Genomic DNA, 12,695 nt, shown 5'->3' with positions numbered 1-12,695 from the left:
AATTAACATGCTGCTGCTGGCAGCCGCTGACAAATTCCAGAAACATGTTGTAAAGGGTTTTTGTCTTTACCCAGCATGGAAAATGAGGGTGTCATATCCCAAGGGGATGTGAATAGCTACTTTTGACTCCCCCCCTCAGGTGTGAGAATTACAGCTAGATGCAGTGAAGAGACCTATCAGCCCTCCCACCTCCTTTTTTTATTTTTTTTCCCCTTTTTTTCTCCTGCTCCTCACACATCACCCTGGAAAACACACAGGTTTTAGGCCTGATTTTCACTCCTGTCTCCCTATAACTCTGGCTGAAGCCTGATGGCCTTGCTGGCTGGAAGGAAGTGGGGTTAAGAGACGGGGCTGTGCTCTCTGCCTTTGGGCTCTTCCCACTAGAACAGCACAGTGAAGTGGGAGGAATGATTTGATGAAAATGGAAGAAATGGATGAAACTGGAAAGGAGGAAAGGGCCTTGTCAGCCATTCAGTACAAGCAAACAAGGCCCCCAAATTGCTGATGGAGGCCTCAGCAGAGTGATCAAGAGGAGATGGCAGTGGGAAGCACACAAATATGCTGCCAGGCTCAAAAGCAGGCTTTGGGCAGCAGCGTGAGCACAGGGACAGCCCCTGCACCCCAGCACCACCTCCCCAAAAGCACCAGCCTGTGCTCCCCACAGCGCTTCAGCCTTTGCCAAGGACAACCTGGCTGCCGTGCCTCTGCCTTTTATCAAGGAGATACACTATGAGAGAGCCATTAGAACAACACGTGCTTATTTTATTCACAGGAACTAATTACAAAACTGAACCAGCGGGGCAGGGTTGCGGGGGACAGGGCGATTTCTCCGGCCACCCGCTGTCTCCACAGGGGCAGGGTAGCGACCGCCATCTTCCTGCCGCCGGGGTATCCCCGCCACCCTGCTGAGGTGGCAGCCCCAAAAGCCGGTGGCTCATGGCGAGGCAGGCTTGTCGGGGTTGTGCATGTGGTACACGTCGCTCTCCTCATCTTCAGGCACCTGCAGAGCCATGCAGCCCCCTCAGCTCCGCCGCAGGCCCTCATGTGATGGGCGGCAGCGCCATCTTGTGCCTCCCAGCCCACCCGCCACCACCCCAGGCCTCACCTCCCAGTAGATATCATCCTCGAAGCAGTTCTCATCTGCCGCGTCACCCCAAATGGGCAGCTTCAGGATGGCCCCTGCAAGAAGCCGGGGAAGGTGGTGGGGTGGTCAAGGGGCACCCTGAGCGCGTCCCTGGGATGCATCGCTCAGGGCTATCCCCGCCGATCAGGGCTGATTTTGGGGCGCTGCCTTGCTCGTGCAAAAAGATGCCCAAGTGATGGTGGAATTTGTGTGGGAAAGGGGTGCTCCCTAATTCCTGGCTCTGAACCCCAGTGCATGGCCCTGATGTTGGGCCCTGACCCTGCTGCTCATGGCCCTGGGTGATGCCAGAAGAAACAGCGCTGGTCAGGAGATTGGGAAGAAAATGGGATTTCTGCTGTGCTCCCGCTGCCCACGGAGTGGCAGCAAGGACATGTTGGATGGAGACAAGGTCCAGGTGGCCAGAGTCCATCTTTCTTAGCAGCAGAGGGAATGAGCCAAGCCCTGATGTGGTGCTCAGTGCTATACCAACACAACCTCCCACCCCATCCCCCTGAGAGGAGATGAGGCTGTGGTCTGACCCACATCACAGTGAAACCCCCATTCCTCTATTTGACCTTGCTGGGATACAGTCTTCCCTCTTCACTGCCCAGTATGAGCTTTTGGGGTAGTCCTATCTGCAAGAAGTCAAAAGTGATGTGAGCAAGCCTGGGGCTGCCCTTTCTGCACAGCGAACCCTTGCAACACAACTAGGAAGGACTTGTCCAGCCAAGGGAGTCTCCATTTCAATTACAGGATGGACCCAACCCTCACCTCTCCGTGTTCTCCTCCTGCTTACCTACAAGGGCCCCCCCAGCGAAAGCCATCAGCAGAGACACGAAAATGCCAGCTGCCTGGAACCCTCCTTGGACACTGGGTGTCCGCGTCTTGTAGCTGCCAGTGAAGTCAAACGCTTTAATGAACCTGCAGAGGATGGAAATGGTGAGGATTGCTTCTGGCAGAGATCCACCCTGGTGGAGAAAGGTTGTGCAGAGCCAAGGTAGAGGAGCTTTGTTGCCCTGCTCCCTTGAGGGCTCCTCCCTAGCCCCATCCCTCTTCGACAATGGACCAGGAGTGTGTTGCAATGACACAAAACACTGTTCACTTCCTTCTGTTCTGCCCCCTGGCAAAACTTTACCTAGGAGGAGTCCAAAATGTAAACATTTCTTTTGTTTCAGAACTTCAGCCTTACTGGAATCCCAAAACAATGCACAGATAGAGGAAGGAACATCTCCCCACCCACTGTGCCCCAGAGTAATGCCAAGCAGTGGGGTCGATTCACTTTTTGAGGATGCCAGAAGTCAGCTGCAAAAGATTAGTCTTTCATGCTCGAGTAAGCCCAACACAGTCATTGCACCCCATGTTTTTGAGTGGAAAAGGGACAACTCTGGACACAGAGCAAAACCTATTAATTGCTCCTCTCTTCCAGCCCATGAGCCCTAGGTAAGATCTATTCTCATGGATGGGTTTCAAGCTTTCTTACCCTTCCTTTCCATATACATCCTCTGTGGCTGCAGCTGCAGTGATGGCTCCCACAATGCCCCCAATAAGGCCTGGCATGCCGTGGAGGTTGTGGATGCCACATGTGTCCTGGATGTGCAACCTGGACTCCAAAACAGGCTGAAGGGAAGGGAGGCAAAGAGATTTGAGACGTGAGCACAGCCCTGGAAAGAATTAGTTCCTTCCACAGAGGACTGGGATAAGCAGAGAAAGAAGATTGGTATTATGTGTCCCATTGAAGATTTGAGGGTTCGTAGACAAAGATGTGAGTGAAGCTGAGGGTAAAATAAGATTTTATCCTCCAAACACTCTCCTGTTTGGAGACTGAGCCTTCCTGAGTGTTTTGAGGCAGTTAATGGAGTAAGAAGTGCATCTCCCTAATAGCAGAAAGCAGGATCACTCAAGGAGAAATGAATCCGTTCCTGGTCTCCTTGGCAGGACCAGGGCTGCAGACCCCCAGAGCAGCACTCACCGTGAGGTAGACATACCCCACCGTGGACACGATGCCACAGATGAACCCGACAATGAGGGAGCCGTATGGGGTCAGCATCATCTCCGCGCTGGTGCCCACAGCCACACCGCCAGCCAGCGTTGCGTTCTGGATGTGGACCTGCAGAAACAACCGCCCCGGCTTGGCATCTCAGGGAGATCCCGATTGTTCAGGGAACGGTGCAAATGGTAGAGCAGGAGAACCAGCTCTGAAAGTGCTTCCATAGGAAATATCAGGGCCCACTTCCCTGCTCGTTGGTGAAAAACAAGAGGAGGAGAACAGGCAGCCTCTGTCGGCAGCACAGGCACACACAGACTCCCACTCCCCGTACCACACACGTTCTTTGCATCCACCAATCTGGGTGGGGAGTTGTGATGAGATGGAAATTGTCTCACCCGTGTGTCATGCCAGCTCTGCTGTCACACAGCTGTACGCCCCCACACAGAACACGTACAAGTCAGCCCCCCGATTGCTCACAAGCTGCTGCACAGGCCCCGCTCAGCTTGCTGGGGAGCGCTGCCAAACCTGGCTCTGCATCGTGCCCATCAGCAGCTCTCCTGGGAGAGCTGTGCCTGAGCTTCACCACGTGCAGGGCACCAGCCTGCAGCTCATGACCACCAGGGCTCACTTCCCACCTGCTTTTTCAGTGCACCCTCTGGCTGGAGGCTGGTTGCACCACCACGTCCCAAAACCCCAGTTCAGCAAAGGACAAGTGTCGCTCTCTTCCTGAGCCCTTGGTCAACCTCATTATAAGTCTCCTGGGGAGCGCAGGGCTCTCAGCTCCCTGCTTACCATGTCCAGCTTGCCTTTCTTCTGCAGCATGCTGGAGAAGGCCATCGTGGTGAGGACACAGGCAGCCAGCGAGCAGTACGTGTTGATGGCAGCGCGGTGCTGGGCATCCCCGTGCTCGGAAATGGCCGAGTTAAAACTGGGCCAGTACATCCACAGATAGAGGGTACCTGGCGGGGTGGGGAGGAGGGGGCAGAGAAGAGAAAGGGAAAAGAAAGAATACAGGAATTGAAAAAAAAAAAAACTCTAAAGGAAGATCTTTTTATGCAGAGGGAAGTTAAATCCCTGTGCCCTGCTGCCCCAGAGCTGCGACCCCATATTGGGACCAGCACCAACTGGGGCTGGCAGAGGAGGGGAGCCAAAGCACTGCCTTGTTTTCCCAGACACCACCTGATCTCTGGCACCGATGAGGGGAGCTGAGCAGTCCCAAGGTGCTGAGAACTGGAACAGAGTGCTTCTCAGCCCCTGCTCCTGGTTTTGCTCTGTTTTTTCCAGTGACACGAGGAGGAACCAGCTCTCTGCAGCTGAGCGGCACGCACATACCAGCGAAGCCGAGGCTGCTGCTGACTCACCGATCATGGCGAAGAGGTCGGAGTGGTACACAGAGCCCTGTTTATCCTTGCTCTGCTCCAGGTTGGGTCTGTACAGGACACGTGTCACGGTGAGGCCGAAGTAGGCTCCGAAGGTGTGAATGGTCATGGAGCCACCTGCATCCTTAACCTGCAGCCGTGGGAAAGCAGAGGTTCATTTTGGAATTGCCACTCGTACTGGAGGTGAGATGTGGTCTGCCCATCCGTTTTTCCAACCTGCATTCAGCCATGGGGAGAGGGGGACTGCCGAAAGCCTTACGTGAAGCAGGTTGAGGAGGATGTACTCATTCACCGCGAAGAGCGTGACTTGAAACAAGGTCATGACGAGGAGCTGTATGGGGCTGGTTTTGCCCAGAATGGCCCCAAAGGCAACGCACACAGAACCCACGCAGAAATCAGCATTGATTAGGCTGGAAAATGGGAAGGGAAATTGTGGTTTAGTAAGGAAACTTTGCAACTCACCCACACCCAGCTCTAGAGATCCCACCCTGAGACATGGAGGTGGTTAGGAGCCAGCTCTGGGATTCCCACTAACCTTCCTCCCAGCCTGACACACTGTCCAGGTAGGGAGCTTCCCCCAAAACTGTTTCCCATGGAACAGTACCATGGGAGGTGGCACCCCAGAGCCCGTATCTCTCCTTACTTCTCCACTCCAATGAGGATCTTCCCGTTCTGGAAAGAGTGGAACCAGCCTTGCATCAGGAGAGCCCACTGGATCCCAAAGGCGGCAAGGAGGAAATTGAAACCCACGGCTCCGAATCCGTAACGCTTGAGGAATGTCATGAGGAAGCCAAAGCCCACAAAGATCATCACGTGGACGTCCTGGAAAGCTGTGCACAGGGAAGGAATCGTCAGCTCTGAGAGGACGGCAAGGCTGCGAGCGCTGCTTGAATTTGGTGGGGAAAGAAAACACACATCATGGCAGCAGGGAGGAAATTCAAGGGGAAATGTGTGTGCCTGTTCCATGTCCCCCCATTTCCAAGCCTGAAAATGTCTTAGCTTTTGGAAACTGAATTTTCGGTTAAAAGGTTCAGTCCTGAAAGCCAAAAATGTTTATTAAAAGCTGTAAGCAAGGGAAGACTGGAGACTAATGGGGCGTGCAAAGGAAAACATTTTTCTATTCAAGTTGTTTTCTTCCCCTTTAAACAAACAAACAAAAAACTCAGCAAACATCGTGTGAAATGAACAGGGTCTGCCAAATATTGTTAAACCCAAACAAATGGTCATTTTGGGTAGGTCTATCCAACACAGGGGTCCTGGTGATGGCTTGGAGCAAGTGTTTAGGGAAAAACACAAGAACAGGGAGCTTACAAATACATTTTTAATTGCCACTGAAATCAGCGGCAAAATACCCTTGAGAACAGGATCCCACCTTGCGAGATTTTGAGTGCTTAAACCAGAGAGACCCAGTTCTTCCAACAAGTGCTCATACCTGTGAACTGGAGCCCCTCAGATGCCCTTCCCCGGGGGAAACCATACCTGCGTGAGCCTCTTGAGAGAAATACTCGGTGCAATAAACCCGCTGTACTTTTTAATGCTAAACGTTTCTTTCAGATAAGCATCACTTTGCAATTAAGTGAGCTGAAACGCTGCGTAATTACGAGTTGAACCATGCAGACCCTCACACTGGAGGCCACTCCAGTGAAAAAAAAGCAGGACACGTAAGAAGCTCAGGGCAGAAGAAATTCAGCGATTGAGGACCTGCTCTGCCCCTGGTCCTCTGCTGGCCCTTTGGCATCCAGCAGCCCTGGATGTGGTCCTCGGGGATGGTGGAGCTGTAGCCACTGCCTCCACTATGGGCTGGGTGAGAACTTGGGTGTGTGCAACTGCAGAAGTCTTGGCTTCCATCCTCTGGAGCTTTACAGGATCTTGCAACTTGAGTGAAGACGAGAATTTGGACAGGCGCCAGTGATGTATCGTCAGGTTGTGGAGACAGATTAATTCCCTTGGTTTCAAAAATGCCCCCACCTATGGTGCTACTCGTGAAAGATGGAGAAGACGAGACCTGCAGCTGACCCTGCTCAGCAGAGGTCACGCCAAGCAGCCTTCTCCCCAAGTCCTAAGAAGCCGTCTTTGTAACTCCGGTTTAACCGTGCAGTCACACACGCTTTCCCTCTGCAGCTATATTTATTCTCTCCATCTTTTTTTTTTTTTTTTTCTCAAGCGTAAGCAGCACAATACACAGCTAGAATTATCCTCAGCCATTTGCATCAAACACTCCTAATTTCATCCTGTAAGCAGAAACACGCGGGTCAGTTAGGGCTGCGGGCTGCGTGCCCTCGGAAAATACAGAGGATCCCTGCTGCGTTAGACCCTGCAGACAACCAGGAGGAAAAGCAGGTCTTTCTTCAAACTGCACGCAGTCTAAAGCCTTTTTCTAAACCTTGCCTTTGTTTTCCCTTGAGGAGAATGACACTTGTGTTACACGGCAGGGCCGTGCCCTACAGGTTTTGTGACCCTTCTTTTGTGGGAGGGCAATTGGTGTCGCTCTCCAGAGGAGGTGTTTGGGCTTTGGGAATACAACCTGTGCCGAAGGATCTGATTTCTCTTCCCTAGGGAGCAGATCATTCATTACAGAGTATCAACGTGTGACACAAAATGAGAAGACAGCGTTGTGCTGCCTGGAGTCGATGGCACCAGTGACAGGACTGCACGAACGCATCCTGCATTTCCTACTCACTTCAGGTCGTCACTGCTCGCCCACTGCGACAGCTTTGGACAGGTCCTGCGGGCAGCAGCAGTCACAGGCGTGTTAATACAAACGACCCGTGGGTGTTTAAGCATTGAGCTCTCTTCTAAACAGAGCTGCGTGGACAGATCGAAACGCTCGGGTTCTGCCCTCTTGCTGTGTTGGTCTATCGTTGCGGAGAGAGAGGATTTCTCTGATTAGGTACTGGTGGAAAAAAAAGAAAAAGCTGTTCCTTGGGCATGTGAGCCCTTCCTCAGGTCTGGGACAGAAACAGAACTCAAAGCTAAGCTGAGCTAAGCAGCTGCTCACAGGTTGATCAAGTTTTGGGAATCCACTCGGCCGTTTGAGGGGATACCTGGTGCTGCGGAGCGGAGATGGGCGGTGAGGATGGTAAGGCTGCAACACTCTGAGCTCCTACAAGCTCGTTCTTGGCCCCCCTGGTGCCCTCCCAGCCCTTCAGCCACACGGCTTTCTGAGCAGCGGCTTTCTGCAAGCAGCTCCTTTCTGAACCAGCTAATCCTCAGCAGCCACAGGTTTCTATAGCTCCTTTGATTTAGCAGGTGTTTTTTAATGGAAATGTTCTAAATAGATGCATGACTCAGGCCCGTTGCTTCCTTGGAAACAATTGCCTGCAGAAGCAGCCTGTTCCTCACGGCTCACAAAGGAGGTGACCAGCCCTGGAGACCAAAGCCAGCCCGGGGCACTGCCTGGCCAGAAGGGCTTCAGCCACCTGGGCAATCCCCGCGGCAATCGGGCGCCCCAAGAGATCGGCCCCGGGAAGCTGGCAGGGTACGAGGACTCCGGCATCAAAATGGCAGCATCTAAAGGGTAATTTGCTCGTGAGGGGGAGGGCGTAGGAAGGGGAGGAAGATGTCACAGGATCTCAGCAGCCGTTCCTCTGTATGCACGGGGAAGCTTGCTCTGATCCGGAGCCGAGGGAGGGGGCAGCAAGCCAAAACTTGCAGGGTGCTGGGAACACGTCAGCCCTATTCCTGGGGAAAAGACGTCACGTACTGGTGGCACGGCACCCTGCCAACAGACCCCCAGAGCACCGGAGGGCCACAAGGGTTTTTTCACACCCTTGGGTGCACCTCAGAGCAGCGTCAGGGCAAAGCCCAGCTCTCCGTGTGGAGACACCACCTCTGAGAGGCTCTGTCCCAAGCCAGGTATAACTGGGGAAGACGGAAGAAGCACTTGGAAAAGGAATATCCTACTGAAACATCCCCTTTACCTTCTCCCCAAACACTTGGGGTAACAAAAACATCTTCTGGGTGGTGTGTGTGCAATGGAGATGTTGGAGCATGGGATGTTGGGATGGGATGGGATGGGATGGGATGGGATGGGATGGGATGGGATGGGATGGGATGGGACGGGATGGTGGCCAACCAGCACTGGGACCGGGCTTCCTGAATACTCACACGGGTATCGGAAGTAGAAATCGTTCTCGATGTCGCTGGTCAGGTTCATCTGGTGCTTCTCTTCCTCCCAGTGGGCATCGGCTTCGGGGCCGAAGCGCACGAAGACGCCGAAGAGGACGATCATGGCCACCTCCCAGAGGAGGCAGACGAGCGGGAGCCGCCAGCGCATGCAGGTGTTCTTCGCCATCCCCTGGTGCCTCGGCCGCTCCATCCGCAGCTACGCCCGGCGCCCCGGCACGCTGTCAGCCCGCGGCCCCCTGCCTGCCCGTGGCGGGCCACATATATACGTCGGGGAACGCGAGGTGGGGCCCAGGGAGGTGCCTGCAGCAGGATCACGTTTCAGACACGGAGACTCGCGGATGTGCTCTCTGCTCTCGCCCTCCTTCCTCCCTGGGAGGAGAGCCGGGGCTCCAGCACCTCTTCTCCCAGCAGCTCCCGGCCGCAGTGAGCCCTGCCTCCCCGGGGGACTTGTAGCCGTGGAGCTGGGTGTCCTGCCCCCTGCTCTGCCCTGCCCCACAGCCCTCCCCGTCCCCTTTTCTGACCCTGCCACCCCAGCAGCCTCCCTGCCCGCGCTGTGTCCCGCTGCCCTCGCCCCTCGCTCGGCTCTGTGAATGCCCTTCCCCACTGCCGAGGATGCCAGGGCAGCCTGAGTCACCGGGCACGGCTCCATGAAGGTCCGTGGGACAGTCCCAGGAGGAAGAGGAAGGTAGATGCTTCCATCCAAAGGCCAAGATCATGCACAGGCACGCCGTGGCACTGCCAAGGCTGCCGGGTATCTGTAGGGTTACCCAGCCTGTCCTCCTGGCAAGACGAGCTGGGCTGGGGCTGCAGGAGCTGGGTGCCAGAGATGGGACTGGAGAGCTCAGCGCTACAGCCCTCAGCTGCAGGATAAATAAACGTCCCCTTCTCCAGCACGGGGCTTCCTTTGGTGTTACACTGAACACAACTCTTCCTTTTTCCACCGTTCTGAACCAGGTGCTGTGCCCTCAAAGAGCCAGGCAAGTCCTTCAAGAGGAGCCCAGCTCCTTCCTCTGCCTGCGGATCCCGGAGATGCCTGTCAGTCTTCCAGAGATGAAAGACTGCAGCCCAGGCAAGCTGCCCAAATTTGCTGATGGCATCTAATTGTGGCCTGCAGGCTGAGCAAGCAGCGCTGATTTCTGTGTTGATTAGGCAATAATTTGAGTTTATTATTATTTCTTGCTTGCTTTCTTCGCAAACTGACAGATGGCAGAAAAATGCTGGGGATGGTCTCGAAGAGACTGATGGCTGCACAAAATCCTTCTCCAATCCCATTTGGGCTCCAGGCAGGGCAGAGGCAGCTTTGGCAAGAAGCTGGGAAAGGCAGCTCGGGAGCGAGGAGCACGTTTCTGTGGCACAGCAGCCAGTGAGAGATGCACCACGGAGGGTCACCTGGGAGCAGGGCAGCACGTAACCTAGCTGAGAAATCCTCTGGGCATCCAACTACGGGGCGGCTGCAGCCGTACACACCAAGAGGAGACCTTCAGCCAGAAAGAAGCCAAACCCATGAGCGACACCTGAGCCCTAAGTGCCAGCAGCTCTGTTGACAGTTGTGTGTCCTCCTGTCTGCTACGTGGCGGGACCAGTCCTCAGCCCTGCCCCGGAGCAGCTCTTGGAAACCTTGAGAAAGGAGACACGGGGGCACAAAGGAGCATTTCATAACATAAGGGGACCTGCTGGAGCTTGGTAGCCCGGCCCCAGCAGCTGTGCTCTACGTGGGGACTCCTCTTTAGCAGAAGAAAGCAAACTGCAGAGCTTTCCAGCCTGGGGGCTCACTGAATTGCTGGTGTCCCCCAAAAAGCAGCACCACAGCCCTGTCCCTGCAGAGCCCGGGAGGTCCCACAGGGGCTGTCCTGTGGCAGCTCTGTCCCCTGCCTCCCTCCTCAGCGCGTGCAGGCAGGGCACGAGGGATAACAGCTTTTCTATCAGCCCGATAGTCTCACCTTGCTGCACCGCCTCGCGCTGCCCCTTCCTTATCGCCCTGCCGATCAGCACAGTTCCCCTGCCAGCCCGGTGGAGCCGGCACGCTCTGCTGGCTGCCGCACACAGGGCTCAGCCCTCATCTGCTCTCACCCAGCCGTGCCCTGGGAGCCTCTTCCAGGAGCACAGCTCCCCAGGCAGCTTTGCAGGGTGATACTGGGATTGCCACACGCCAGGGTGAGCCACCAAATCCCCGTGAGCGTGCAGGTGTCTGTAAAGGTACCCCCAGCCCCCCAGCCCAAGGTTCGCTGAGGAAATCAGCAGGGTTGTGCAGGGGCTCGGGGCAGCTCCGTTTGTCCTTCTGCTCCGGGACGTGGAACTGGGCTGGCAGCGGGCAGGTCCCGGTTGCCTTGGGAAGGCTCTGGGTGAGGGTTGTACCGGACTGGTCCCAGCTGGGTCTCTCCCAGTTCCTCACTTTTAACGAGCACTAAAAATATTTCAGAGACGTAAAAACAAAATCTGAAGCGTGCACAAATCCCTCCCTCTTGCCCGGAGGCCTCTGGGCAGCTTCGCCCAGGAGAGGAGGGCACGGGGACTCCTTGGTTCACTGCGAGCTGTCCCAGCAGATCTTATCGCTGCTCGCACAGGGGCACTGGCACCGGGCTGGTCCCAGAGGTGACCGCAGCAGGTTTGTGCTGTGCATCCTGCTCCTCAGGAGGGGGCACAACGGGACACGTCCCGCTCCACCCTGGAATGACACCGGAGCTCACGCCAGTGAGCAGATGGACTTTAATACCCAAGAAGTCCCCAAACCTTCCTGCAGCTCTTGCTGTTGTCAGATTGCTGCCCAGAGACACATGGGGCAGCAATGCCCAGCCCTGCTCGCTGCTCCAAAATCAGGGGCAAAGCAGCAGCAGGCAGTACCCGTAGCACTGGGCACACAGGACAGGCAGGACACTGATGGGACATGATGTGGGGAAGCTCCGAAGCTTTCACGCAGCACAGGAGAGTCTCTGGGCATCAGCCAGCATCTCAGGTGACTCGTTGTGTGCGGGTCCTTGAGGAGTGTCCTGAAAGCAAAGCACCCGAAGCAATCCAAAACAAAGCTTTGTGGCTGGCTCAGCGGAATGAAAAACAAGCTGTCCACTGGGGCTGAACAAAGCGTCGGTGTGGTGGGAGATAAAACCTTGCATTTAGATCTGGGGCTTCTCAGCCCGTATCTGAAGTGAGACCTCGCCATTAAATATTGCTCTGGGAGAAATGTCGGAAAAAGGTCAAAAGAAAGCACGACTTTTTTAAGTTCAGAATAGCGCTTTTTGGATCAAAGTGCCAACCAAACGTGAGCCCAACCTACAAATGATTTTTCTGGCGGCCTTCCCTTCCCTTCGTCCCACAAAACCACGTTTATCAGCAGGTAAATGATTGTCCAGCGAGAGCCCAGGGGCTTTACTGGAAAGAGGAAAAGTCGGTGGTGTCCTTGGGGAGCGGGCGGAGAGGGCAAACCTCACAGCGAGGGAGGAGGAGGAGAGGCGTGCGGCTGTCCCCAGGGCGGTGCCGCCACACTGTCCCCGCACCCTGCACGCAGTTCTGGTCCCAGGCGGTCCCCGGTAGTGCCGGTTTGGGTCACGCTCCGCTCAGTGCCCTCTTTGCGCTGCGCACCCCCCGCACGTGGTCCCCGCGAACTCCCGCCGGCGCGCCCCCGCCACGCTGACGCCCCCGCCCCGGCAGCCAATGAGAGGCCGCCCAGGCGCTGACGTCACCGCCGCGCCCTCCCCTCCCGCCTTTAAGTTTGAAACCGGCGGCGGCCGCCAATCGGCTGGCCCCTCGCGCTTGGCCACGCCCCCTCGGGCTCCTCACCGCCGCCGGCCAATCGGGCGAACCCAACCGCGGCCAATCAGCACCGCTCCCAGACGGAGCGCGGGCCCGCGCAGCGCGCGTGCGCGGCCATCCGCGGCGAGCCAATGGGAGGCTCCGGTTGGGGAAGGCGGGCTGGTGGCGGCGGCCAATGAGGGAGCGCGAGGCTGAGGCGCGAGCAGACGAGCGCGTAATGGCGGCGGCGGCGTGAGGGGGAGAGGGGCCGCCGGGCCGGGGGGCGCCGTGAGCGGGCCGCGGGGCCGGGAGGAGGCCGTGAGGAGGCCCTGAGGGGGCCGCCGCCGCCGCC

The 12,695-nt window shown here is 56.2% G+C and overlaps 1 protein-coding gene across 1 annotated transcript; it reads right to left on the bottom strand.

The window, feature by feature from the left end:
- Window positions 1–934: 934 nt before the first annotated feature.
- Window positions 935–8,807, bottom strand: RHCG (Rh family C glycoprotein). Its single transcript, XM_032195244.1, has 10 exons — window positions 8,597–8,807; window positions 5,133–5,319; window positions 4,749–4,899; window positions 4,472–4,619; window positions 3,903–4,069; window positions 3,093–3,230; window positions 2,604–2,740; window positions 1,920–2,044; window positions 1,106–1,179; window positions 935–1,000 (listed from the first exon to the last, which is right to left on the bottom strand). The coding sequence occupies exons 1-10, from the start codon at window positions 8,805–8,807 to the stop codon at window positions 935–937; spliced, it is 1,404 nt and encodes a 467-aa protein (XP_032051135.1).
- Between the last annotated feature and the right edge of the window lie 3,888 nt (window positions 8,808–12,695).

Source organism: Aythya fuligula, chromosome 11 (assembly GCF_009819795.1).
Source record: "Aythya fuligula isolate bAytFul2 chromosome 11, bAytFul2.pri, whole genome shotgun sequence".
NCBI lineage: Eukaryota > Metazoa > Chordata > Aves > Anseriformes > Anatidae > Aythya > Aythya fuligula.
Note: the sequence above shows the minus strand (reverse complement) of the source record. Positions and strands in the feature narration are given on the sequence as shown.

Bases quoted from the DNA above. Each gene is read 5' to 3' on its own strand.
- RHCG (XM_032195244.1), bottom strand. From the start codon at position 8,807: ATGGAGCGGCCGAGGCACCAGGGGATGGCGAAGAACACCTGCATGCGC. The intron at 1,180-1,919 runs GTAAGCAGGAGG...GGCTTCTTGCAG, and splicing joins CGCTGGGGGGGCCCTTGTAG to GGGCCATCCTGAAGCTGCCC. The intron at 1,001-1,105 runs GTGAGGCCTGGG...ATGGCTCTGCAG, and splicing joins AGGATGATATCTACTGGGAG to GTGCCTGAAGATGAGGAGAG.